At 37.1% G+C, this 13,301-nt stretch overlaps 1 protein-coding gene across 1 annotated transcript; it reads left to right on the forward strand.

Moving 5' to 3' along the window:
* Nucleotides 1-9,001, forward strand: LOC120336305 (baculoviral IAP repeat-containing protein 7-like). Its single transcript, XM_039403959.2, has 6 exons — nucleotides 1-98; nucleotides 244-331; nucleotides 433-511; nucleotides 7,199-7,347; nucleotides 7,599-7,698; nucleotides 7,779-9,001. Exons 3-6 carry the CDS (start codon nucleotides 495-497, stop codon nucleotides 7,981-7,983), a joined length of 471 nt encoding a protein of 156 aa, XP_039259893.2. The 5' UTR covers nucleotides 1-98; nucleotides 244-331; nucleotides 433-494; the 3' UTR covers nucleotides 7,984-9,001.
* The last annotated feature ends 4,300 nt before the right edge of the window (nucleotides 9,002-13,301 follow it).

The following is a 13,301-nucleotide window of genomic DNA, read 5'->3' on the forward strand; positions in this document are numbered from 1 at the left end:
CTGTCTCTCTCGGTTTCGACCTGTCGGCACGTGTTCATTTCAGTCAGGTTCACGTTTGTTTCAGGTGTCCGTGTCGTCTTCGTATTTGACATGTACAGGTAGGTATTTTATACTTGTTTTATGCCTCATACTCATGCTATATGTATTATTTTCTACTTGGTATTCTAAAATTTCAGCCTAAGCCTAAAATTTCACGGCACAATACAATATATATATTATAACCGTCCATGTTTTCAATCTCAGGGGCAGGAACTTAAAAAAACATTGCATTTCGACAGAAGGGTGAAAACAAGAACTTCAGCGAGGATTGACAATGACCTTCCTGTAGCATGTGGGTATTTCATACGTATAACTTTTCACTAAGTATTTTAAAATATCCTTGATTTCTTGTGTTATGTTGATATAATATAGTACCTCTTGTTTTCATTTCAGCGGTTGATAGCAGAAGATACGTGTTCTATAGAATTGCGAATAATGGAGGATGAATCTGAATTATGGACCTACAAGATGAGTAAACTCAAAATTACTAGGATAAGTTCAAGTTTAAATTCAAGTTCATTATTTTTGGTTGAAGGCGATAAGGCATATTTAGGAAATCAAAGATTTAGTGTTTTTAATGTTTTAGTGGTATTTTAGTAGTGTTATAGTGATCTTTTTTATTAGTATATATAGATCTAAATGTGAAAAATTGAACACGTTTTGTTTCATTCGCGCAATGGCAACGATGCTGTTATTTGACTCGTACGGGTGCTCCTCATATACGATTTTGTATCAAGTATATCACGCTTGAAATGTGCTTACATAGTGAAAACTAATATCAGCTGTAAGCAAACTCACGGCGGTAAGTTTTCAGCTAGAACCTAATTTCAGCTCAAAACCCTCTGCCAGCCCCTGCCCCTGGCCCATTTTTGAGTTCCCAATCCAAAGCGCCATCAATTCTCGGATCATAAACCCCAAAGACGTCACTCAAGGTTTGCTGAAACCGTTGACTATAAATCTATTCGCTAGGCGTCGCTGCTGAGCAAGGATTTACGTGGTATTTCGCTTATTCGAAAAAAGCGATAATTTTCTATCGTATGTTTTTGGTTTGCTTTACCTCATGGCCCCTGTAGGTTGAAATTTTCAAATTGTGCTTTCAACGCTTCCATTCATCGTTTTGTGATCAGAGTTTGCCACAAAATAAATTGGAAACAGTTTCGTAAGCCAAGTTGTTATTAAACTACGGAAGTTTATGCTTCACTCCTTCGCGTCAACGAACGCATTCGGCCATGCCTGTTGTGCGTAGTTCGCACGTGATTGTGCGCGCTTTCTATCTTGAAACAAAAATATAACATTCTTCCCGATGAAGTAAACTTTGTTTGTTTCCTGTCTGAAATATTTAGCCGAAAATATTTGAGAACATCAATCGACCATGCATGTTTGGCGTAGGTAGCACTTTATTGCTCATAAATGTGTCATTGCGCGCTTTGAATTGTGAAACAAAGACATAACATTCTTCCCGGTGACGTAAACTTTGTTTTGTATCTGACCTACCCCGGTCGCAACGTTGAAGACTTCATCAGTCAATCATGCATGTTTGGCATAGTTCGTACTTCATTACTCATGAGTTATTGCGTGCCATGAGACAGAAGAACAAAGTTTTCTCCCCGACGTAGAAAACTACGAAACGTTACGTTGCGATGTGCAACTGCAAATGCATGCGCACTTGCATATACAGCTGCATGCGCAACTGGCTGGCACCGACTTGAGGCACAATAAACAACAAAGTTTTATTAGACTCATTGACAAGATGATGGTATATTTATTGAATACAAAAGTGAAAACAAAAAGAAAAGAACACAATGACTATCAACACTGGTGCAAACAAAAAAGAAAAAATGTCAAATGCGAAATGAATATACAATGAACAAAAAGCGAAAAGAAAACACTATTTACAAAAACATTAGAATAAATCTATCTCCAGTATTCTAATTTAGTATGCCAGTCTGTAAAACAAGTTTTGTTTGCTAGAACGCAAAGATGAACATCGCATTCGGTGATTTGACTCGGCTGCGCGAAACATAAGATTTTTCATCACTGCCTCGTGACGCCACTTGATTTCTCTTGAAACAAACGGGGCAAACCACCTGCCTTATGTTAAACAAAGGAAAGTGCCGGCCAACGTTCTGTAATCTTTGAAAGGAGCCGGACCCCGATACGCGTCGCGAGGTCCTATGATTCCCAATCAGACGGGCTATTATGGACATCCGGAACGAAAATTCGTCCAGATGCCTTCCTTGTACGCTTTCGGCTAAAACCCTAGCATTATGCAATGAAACTTCCATAAGATGGGAAAATACCCGTCTATACCAGACTCTTGACCGTCTGGTCAAATTATAGTATTTCCGCATTTGATCCGTTAGGTCCACGCTCCCCATGTGAGTATTATAGTCTTTGAGTACAGGGGGCATGGAATTTCAGCGCATCTTGATGGAATTCGACCACTGCCTCCTTTACGTTTCAGTTTTGCTTCCAGAATAATCGTTTTCATATTCTGGTCTATGAATTGTCGTCAGAAAGTAGACCGCTCTGTTGTCGACCCATGACTGGGCTAGCAAATCCCCAGCCATTCTTCAATATGTCATTCCAATCCCAATAGGACTTATTATTTTGATGATCATTTCCTTGGAAAGCCAATGCGATTGGCACGGAATGTGCATGTGCCGCAGGCGTAGACCCCCTTAGATAGCAAATATTCGAAAAGTTGTGGACTAGTGTAGAAATTATCTACATATAAATGGTGGTTCATTCCGACAAACGGATCGACAAGGTACTTTACGACACGCGATGAAAGTACATTTTCTGGATTTGCAGTCGGGTCTTTCCCAGTGTAGAATTGGAGTCGCGATACATAGCCGGTAGAAGACTCAGCTAAAACCCAAACCTTGATCCCGAAGCAAGCCCGCTTTGTTTTGATAAATTGGCGGAAACTAATTCTGCCCTTTAACGGGATCAAGGTTTCGCCAATTAATATTTCTCGACCCACTGAATATTCACTTTGAAAGAGTGGCAAAATCAGCAACGAAAATTTCCGTATTTTGAAAAGTTTGTCTTTGTCAGGATCTGCAGCTTTCTGGTCATGATCTCACTGAAGCAGGGAATATCTAGCAGCCAGTTCTTCTTTTGACAATAAAAATCGACAATTGGAAGAAGAATTATTCCCATAAGTATTATTAGTCCAAGAAAACAATTGATTTCCACCGCCAATCCTTCGTCTCAGTCCTTGTTGCAACGGCGGCCGCTGTAAAAAAATCATAAAATTAGCATACGGCTTTCGATATTGTCTTGATAAAAATAAATATAATTCTATATCTAACTTTATTGTAAACACAAAAATAAAACAAATCTGTGAAGACTCATCTTGGAGTTTGCTAACGGCGTTGATTTTCGTCATTTCGACAATAAATCCAACTACGGTTGAATTGAAAAAATAAAGTCTCCGGACAAGAGTTTTTGTTCAATTGGCCATTGCGTACCCGTCTTTGTACCCAAAAGGGTCGGAGTGTCCTCCCAGTAAAGGACTTTGTCCAGTTTAAGACGGTCGAATGCCACCCGATCTCGTGGTCGACGACCGCCTAGCCCTTGCAGAACGACCCCCTCGTCTTCTAGGTGGTGCAGTAAAAGTTGAAGGTCTTTAACATGTATCCCGTCTCTTTTATACCGTTTAACTATTATGCAGATTATTATGCGGACGAGAGTTTTCGTTCACTTGGCGATTGCGTACCCGTCTTTGTCCCCCAAAGGGTCGAATTGTCCTCCCAGTAAAGGACTTTGTCCAGTTTAAGACGGGCGAATGCCACCCGATCTCGTGGTCGACGACCGCCTAGCCCTTGCAGAACGACCCCCTCGTCTTCTAGGTGGTGCAGTAGAAGTTGAAGGTCTTTAACATGTATCCAGTCTCTTTCATACTGTTTAACTATTATGCAGATTATTTTGCGGACAAGAGTTTTGTTCAATTGGCGATTGCGTGCCCGTCTTTGTCCCCCAAAGGGTCTGATTGTCCTCCAGTATAGAACTTTGTCCAGTTTAAGACGGGCGAATGCCGCCTTATCTCGTGGTCGACGACCGTCTAGCCCTTGCAGAACGACCCCCTCGTCTTCTAGGTGGTGCTGTAGAAGTTGAAGTTTGAAGGTCTTTAACATGTATCCAGTCTCTTTTATACTATTATACCGTTTAACTATTATGCAGTTACTGTTACATTTTTGAGGCAAATAAACATACATACATACATACGAAGTAATAAAATGGTATAAACGATACGTTATCGATTGATTGAATCAAAATAAATTTATACCATCTCACTGAAATCTATCAATAAACAAATTAGTACGAACCTTCCGAAACTTCATCGTCTTGACTTCCTAAAATGTCTTCTTCTTCAGAATAATACCTGGCGGAAAAATTGAAAATTGAAATTGTGTAATGACTGTATTATTGCCATTGTCAATAAAGTGCACTTACGGTCAAGTAGCATATTAACCTTTTAGAAATACGTTTCTAAGAACGGCATCCAATACGGTTACTCTATCATTTACTGTGATAGATGTTGTTCCAGTACCTGACTTAATATCTTACAGGGGTATTGTTTGGACTAGAGATTGATATTAGCAGTTAAATACTTTCAATATGTCATTTCCAAACAATTCAATTCATACGCCGTCAGTTTTCTTTTACCCAAGAAACTCCGTCAGAATTTTATTAAATAAAAGCAGGATAAGATTCTACAAATTTCTAATAATATATTCGTAATCGAAGTGGGGTATTTATTTTAAGACTAAAAATGGATGCCCCATAAAGTGTGACAATTAATTTGATTGGTTACTATTAGTTTGATTGCAGGATTTGTAATGTATAAGAAGTTCGGGAATAGTTATCTGTTATTGGGAACAATAAATGATTCCCAACTCTTAGCGTGCCCTGGTCGGTTATAACAAAAAAATATTAATCGCTTGTCCATGTCCAGAGGATGGCAAACTATAAATTATTTTTGCCTTATTTCGAGTTGGCCAAGTATTTGAGAAGTGAGTTCCAAATCGCCAAGATTATCTGCTTTTGTGTTGTGCATATCCAATATTCACAATATAAACGAGTGGATCGGTCTATCATGGTAGAAGTCAGTTTAGTCGAATGTGCAACAAATAAAAAATATCGACTAGACCAGGGCGACTCAACTATTTTTATCGAAAGTCCGCAAACAAAACTTCAAAATTATTTGGGTCCGGTCTTTCCAGAAATAATATTTCGGCATCCTTAAACGAGCACTTCCTCGACCGACTAATGATTAGTAGCAAATTAAAATTGTTTATTATGGTGTTATAGTTATTTTCGTATATATTCAAAACTATGAAAGTCATTTTATAATAGGAAATTAAAAAAAGTGGGGCTAATGATCCAAAATAAATAGGTGCGGTCCAAATCCAATACTCGAAAGGTCCGGATTCGGACCGCGGTCCGCCAGTTGAGTAGCCCTGGACTAGACCATTTGTTCGCTGATTTTTGACAAACATATAAAAACTTGTATTACTGGATGATAATTCATGTACTGTAACAGAGCCATTGCTAATGGTTTTGGCGGTGTCTCCCTGGTACAATTATTTGGCTTCTGAATAAAATATTTAGTTTCATCTTTTGATATTTCAATGTCTGGAATATCTCGTTATATAACAATGCAGTCCTCAAAGCTTAAATGTGGGCATTCGTATAAATTAAGTATAAAGTATACTAGTAATCCCAGTTCAAGCAAAACTAAGTGTTCGGCCTGAAAAGTTGTTTTCAAAAAAGTGTATACCTGCGTAGAAAATCGATACATTTCGTTTCACAATGAGTAAGATATATAGCTCGTATATTAAAGATTTAGCACTTTGGAGATGGCTAAGTGAAAAATAGCGCTTTCTTGTGAAAGTTTCGCTTCCTGCGATGGATGCAATTTGTCTATGAGCTTCAAGTGCCCGAAATCAAGATCGGACATAAGATGCATTATCCATTGGCCAATTGCGGATTGTATTGCAGTGCTGCAATCGGATTTTGATATGTTTTGTAATTTCTATCCGAATTTTAACGCCCATAAGAAGAGAAAGGTATACCTGGAAAAAGAATTACCTATTTTGGTCAAGTTATGTCGAGAAAATAGTATCTACGAAATATCTACATACTCGTTGCATCGTATTGTTGGAACGTAAATGTTCTCTAAGCACCTTCGACGGAAGGACGCAGCCGTCTTTTAACAGCCCACAAATATGCTGTACCTGCTGGTTAGTAACCGCATGCACATCTCTAAGATATTTCGCTGAAATTCAGTGATAAGTTGTGCCTACAAATTCTACCTTCGTCGTAATATTTTGGTGGGTATTCTTCACAAAATAGAAAAATTTTGTACGACTGTTACGTCAGTGCCAAGCAGCTGGGAGGACACCTATTTTACGAGCCCCCGTAAAGTAACTAAAAAATTTTTAAAAGGGAAAATGTATCATTTATATATGAATAGATAGTAGATATGTATAGCGACGATTATACCCAGGAAGTTTTCAGCCGAGCATGCTAAAGGGTATGAGTTCGCGATACGCGTCGCAATTACCGAGACAGTTAACGGCATTTTATCTATCAGATACCGATTGAATACCCTCAGTAAAGCGGAAGGATTGAACAAACGTCTGTTAGAAACAATCGAATATAACAGTGCGACGAGTTGACTTTTCTGGTACAGTGCATTATTATTTCAGTACTATCCTCGGTTAGTGTCTTTGATTATACTTTGAGTGTCTGTTCCCAAATTCTGAAATAGCAAGAATGGATTTTCATTTAAAGTCGAACGATCTTAAAGCGAGGTAGATTACTTTTAGATTTTGCAATTGCAATTGCAATCAATGGATAAGGTCTACAATCTACATGAATGTCAACATCTTTAAACCGCAGTCTTTATGTTGCTGATCGAGGACTCCGATAAAATAATACCAAAACAGGGTGCAAATAAACTCAATATTTCATCATATTATGGGACTAATTGGCATAATACTGATGTGTAAAAATTTATTACAAATGCATTGCAATATATGTGAAGACTGAAGAGCAATAAACTATTATCTCCACAATATTTAAATGGCGTCATACTCTGTACTTTGTATCTCTATTAATGTTTTAATGAAGCTTATATTTTTTTCAGAATTGATCTTGCGAATATTTTTCCATGTAATAATCCTACCAATCCATCTTATGCGAATCGATCAAGAAGATTGCAATCATTTGAACACTGGCCAAGACATATACAAGCAACATCTGAGCAACTCGCTGATGCAGGCTTCTTCTATTTAGGTGAATACTTTTTATTAAAGTAGATCAAACACATAAATATACCGAGACACACCCAAGGTTTTATGCCCTTCAATAAAACAATTCATACTTTTGTATTAGTTTAGTAAAAGCGTTTTGGTACTCCTGAAGTACGCGCTCCAAGATGTCGCATATCCTGAATCCTACCTGAAAAAAAACCTGAGTTCAGGTTGTACGCCATCGTGGTGCGCATACTTCAGGACGTCCAGCGTTTTATTATATAAACATAGCAGATGATCGAGACCGCTGTAAATGTTATTATTGCAATGGGGGACTACATAACTGGGACTTTCGAGATAATCCATGGATTGAACATGCCAAATATTTTTCACGGTAAGTGTCCGAATGAGTTTTTGATTTCTTTTTAAATATTCATTTGTTTTCTGTAATAATAAAAGTGTTTTTATTTTTAGATGTGAATTTTTGCTTCAACAAAAAGGCCCTGAATATGTTTCAAATATTAATGCAATATTTCGTAATCTACGACGTCCCGGGGAGGAAAACTTCAGTATTGTCCAAATTCCCACTGGTGCTTCATATCAACAACAACCAGTAACCTCGGATACGAATTGTAAATCAGAGATCGTGTTCAACACGCCCGGATATATATTTTTTTGAAATAAAAGCGTTCGTCACTACTTCCCGAGAATGTCGATATACTAATACAGCGTTTTCCAAAGTGACTAGGTGAGCATCCGCGAGCATCTTCGAAGTGTTCCGTGGAAAAGGAATCAAAAATACGTCTAAAATGGTCGCCATGGCGATCTACTGAACGTGAAGTTGTCGCCCAATTGACCGCTCGATATCGCGTCACATTCGGCCTAAAGTGGACTAACTAGGGTGGGGTAGTAGTATTTTCATTAACCATCCGCCAAGCTTGTTGACTGTTAAGTTCATTATCAAGTTTACTGCAATGCTATTGAATTTGCTATAGACAAACAAGTAGGGTAAAATCTAAAGAATAAAGGCAAAAGATCAACTCTTCTTCCTCCATCTCTGCCTGATGGTTTTACATTGAAATGCTGAAAAATTACTCATCTACTGAATAGACGGTAAGTCTGCAGCTCGCGAACTTGCAGCGGGTACTTCTATCTCCATTAGACGTAACTTTAGAGGCGAACACTAAATGCATTGATTCTTATACACAGCATTTAAATAAAAAAACATAAGAAATGCATTATGTAAAATATTTAATCATATTTTAGGTATGTTTAACACAATTCTGTTAGTTTTCGCGGCGCATTCAGCAACCTGCCACGAGAACCCATTGGGAACCAGTTTACATTACACCAGTTTTCTTTATCATTTTTACTCTTTCATTTTTTGGTGTTCCGCAAGGCGAGATAAAAAGTGTAATTGTTGCGTGGCCAAAAAAGTTTGGGAAACGCTTTACTAATATATTCCTTTTACATAATGGTCATTTATTGAATGGCACTGAATAGACGCTCTTGCAATAAAATCGTGAACAACATATTATTCTGACGGGACCTGATTCCGGACTAATCATTGTCCAATTTTATCTTCCTACCTAAGCTTAAGTTAGTCAGCAAAACATATTTCATATATATATGAAATGTATATGTACCCTGTTTTAGTCTTATTTTATCGGAGTCCATGATCAATTTTCGAATACAAACGGATTCAATTGCTATTTCTATTACTTTCTTCAAATTGCTAAAATAAACATACTCATGTAGTCCAAATCTATTATTACAAGCTTACCTGACTTTATTATTGCCACCGCGTATCTATGTTTGTAAAAATGCCCATCGCATATCGACTATTCTATTTTGTTCATAAAAAATGATTAATTTGATATTGATTACATTATTTTGCGTGAATTGAAATCGTCGGCCACATGTACAGGTGCAACATCTTTACGCTGTATACCAAGGGCGTGCAACCTCTTTTGCAGGCGGGCCAAATATCAATAAATTGGTAAAACCGCGGGCCGCACCTTCATTTAACATTGGCTTCCTATTAGTTGCAGGCACAAAATAGTGTCTTTTTGTTATTGATCTCATGTCATCATTAGGAGTCCTTTCAGAAATGATGAGTTGAAACGCATAAATTTCTCAAAACTGTAATACAAATATATTGTTGCGCCCAATTTAAACGAATTCAGTAAGAAATTTCTTTTCCCGTCTACTTTTATTCAAATTTGCTTAAATGGAAGGGCTAGCAGTTTGATATGACGCCCAATTTGGAAAAAATATGTTACCGAAAAGTACCATATTTGAAGCTATGACTTTTTGTGGAATGTGGAAAGTTATCTTGGTGTTTTCGGTAAAATACGCCAAGATTCATTTCCAAATAATTACTGTAAAATCCTATTCTAGATTAGATTTAGACAAAATTAACTGATAGCTGGAACCAAAACTCATTTAGCTTCTATATCTCTTAATAGTAAAATTCTTCAAACTGCTTTCCAGTTGCTTAATCTTTAATTGCCCGTTCTCACAAATTCATTAAGTCGGCTCCGCATTTCCCTTGATAATTGTTCGCTGCTCAGCAAATGTGTTGTGTTGTTCGATTCGCTGTTAGGACGTTGTACCGTCATAGGCATAGGACTCTGATAAAAGCTTTGCAACGCAAGGGGAACCAGAGTAAACTAGATTAAAAACTAGTTCAGCTGGCCGCACAGCAATCAAAATTTGCACATCTCCGCGGGCCGCACAATTTTTCCTTGCGGGCCGCATTCGGTCCGCGGGCCACACTTTGCACACCCCTGCTGTAAGCTACAACACAACGGTTTACACATTGTTTTACACCGAAGATACACCGTCGTGAGTTTTGAAAGTATAAATACAGTGATTCGCGATTTATTGGAATTTTTCTAATTAACCAATCGGTTAATTAATTATCGTGAATAAGATTTAACGGTAGATGATATCTAAACAACAACGCACGTATCGTTTAAGTCGACCAATGTTTCTCTTTGAAGATATGTGCATTGGAATAATCGGAATATATTAGATTAAGAAAATATAACCCATGGTGCATGATCATCCACGATGCAGTTACAACCGCAGTTTCTCCTGTAAAAATAACCAGAGAGTGTCAGCCTAAGAAATCAAAGAATGGTTAGAACAGTGGTTCTCAACCTTTGCGAGCCTGCCGAACCCGTGCGCTATTCTGCGAGCCTTGGTCGAACCCTATCGTATTAAACGGTTGAAACTATTGAACTAGGAGCTCAATTATAACTTTATAAAAAAGAAGCTAATCTTACGCAAGGTTATTGAAAAGAATCATTGTGGCATGACCTAGAATACTCTGTGTGTGTGTGTGGAAATAGTCATTCTTGTGTCACAATGGTGTGGCGGCAAGGCGCAGAAGATACTTTTTGTTGTTAGGTCATGCGGGTTAGAACGAAGGCGAAAAACTGATAATGCAAATATTGCAAATCCCAGGGAGGATATAACGCCTCAAATGTTCAGGAAATGAATGTATTTCTGTTGCAGGTTATATAGTATTAAACCGTATGGGATGTGCATATTCTTCTTGCCTATTTTTTAAAGTCCGAAATTGGTAAAGTTCGTGCATATTCTATTATTTTAACACCTAGGGAATATCTACATTTGATGTCGAGCCATTTAATATACTTTGGCATAAAATCTCATTGTGAGAGCACCACAACGATGGAGTTTCTGAAAAAGTGATAAGGAAGTGTTGGTGTCCCTTTTTGGATGACACTGGTGATTAAATTGATTATGTTTTAAATACTCAACGAACAAAGTGACTATAACACAAGTGAGGACAACCATTGGTAACGTTATAAGCGCTTGTGTGACGTCACCCCCGCCATTTTGGGTCCAGAGTTCTATCCCTGTATGAACCTAACTGAGTGATTTGAACCTGCGATCGTTACAGTTGAATAAAAAAAACGATGCTCAATAATTCAGACCAAACATTCGCAGCAGCAAAAAGAATGAACATTCTTCTGAAAAATTAATTTTCCACAGACTCGGCTCGGCGGTATGGTCAGCATATACGAAGTTAAGGTTAAAGTCATCTAACTTAGCTCGATAAATCAACGCCCAATAAGACCAAAAATATTAAACAAAGAGATACACATTTTATTATATGAGTTCCTGATGTAAGTATCGCTCAGAACGACAATACCAATTACACTACAAAAACTCGTAACTATTTGTACATGATAAAATTTTCAACACGGTGTACATCACCAAAATATATCAAAAAAATATACTACATGCATGGAATGGAGGATAACAGTATATGTCAAGGTTACAAGAACATCTAATAATCTGGAGTGGTCTAACATAATATATATTATGATATTATCTCGGTGAATTAAGCTCTTGCTGCAGTTTTATTAGCATATTATTGTTTTTCAATAAGTTTATTTGCCATTTCATTTACGTGAATATTTAACCTTATATTAAGAAAACGTTTCAAATTTTAAAAGCGACATTTTGGCAAGATGGGAAATTATATTTCAAGCTGTCAACTTTATCTGTCACAAAAGTAACTTGGTGAGCATATATTATGAAAGTTATAATATTACAAATACTTCATTCTTAATTATTATTTTTGAAGTTGGCCATAAGGAACACCATTATTAATGTCCCAGTGTTATTAAAATTTGTCGAAGTTGGCAACTCTACTGGCCATAGACCGGTCAAGGATCCATAATCATTTGAAAATTTTTTTTATTTAACGTATCGGCGTGTTCTCAAGCAACGCAAAACATACAACTTCTGTCAGCTAACCTACTTCACTTCTCATTCCCAGAAAGAATATAACTCCGTCACCGAGTCGATTTTCGAGCGACTAATAACGTAAACTGCATCAGTGTACAAATTATCAGTAGCAGTATATTATTTGAAAAGTTTGCCTTAAATATTACCAATTTCCAGATAAATTTAATTAATTAATTTAATTTTAAGCACACTACTTTTACGATGGAAAGGGTTAAAGGAATAACGTACTAAAATTTCAAATATCCTAATCAAAGCATTATAATTGCTATTTTTAGCCATATGCCAGGCAAAATCTTCATCGTGCAACAACAAGCATTCCGCAAATACTCATCAGGTGCATGATATCGACGGGTCAAGGGAACGACTCCAAGTAACCCGAGTAATTACTCAATTCTTTCTCCGACCGTTTTCTAATTAAAGTTAATCAAATATGTGATAACGTAGTCGTTGATTTTTTTGACGCAACATTAAGGTAAGCGGATGTTTTTTAATTAATAGAATAGATATATACATAATCAAAAAGATTAGGCATGGACTTTCCGAGATAAAATGACAATTATATATGAAATCCAATTTGAAATTTCTAATTAAAAACTTTACTATGCCAAAGTTTGATGCCAATGTTATTCTCGTTCTCGAAATACTTTAAAACTCATCGCTTTATTTTTAGGTCGGTTCTCAAGTTGTTTTGTTTAGGAGGCGTTATTCGAAGCTCCCAATGTACAAGAAGATGAATTTTTGTCCGAAAGGAATTTTGAGTCAAAGTTTTAAAACCAAAATTTCCAATAGAGTTTTCAAAATGCTCAACATACGCAAATATATTAGAGTTAAATTTTGGATTTCTCGAACTCATCAGGTAATGTCCAGGTCGAAGTATCCTGGTTACCTTAATAATTGCCATAATGGGAGTGGTTGGCGCCTTGACGTCTCCGTCTCATGCGATTGACCCTACCTCAAATCTAATGCTGCTTTAGATATCTGCTTTTCCCCGCTGTAAATATGGCTGACGAGTGACGACTAACACGGGACACAAGTAAAAAGACAAAAAAGCAAAGAAAAAACAAAAACGAATAAATAGGAGATACCAAAAATGCAGGACAGTTTCACATGGAAAATGCACATTCCACACATTACCCAAAACACACATAAATACCTATTGGACTTGTTTATGGGCTTAGTTGTGTAAAGCGTGAATCGGTAAAACTAAAAAAT

The sequence above is a fragment of the Styela clava genome, chromosome 2, assembly GCF_964204865.1.
Source record: "Styela clava chromosome 2, kaStyClav1.hap1.2, whole genome shotgun sequence".
NCBI classification, from domain to species: domain Eukaryota; kingdom Metazoa; phylum Chordata; class Ascidiacea; order Stolidobranchia; family Styelidae; genus Styela; species Styela clava.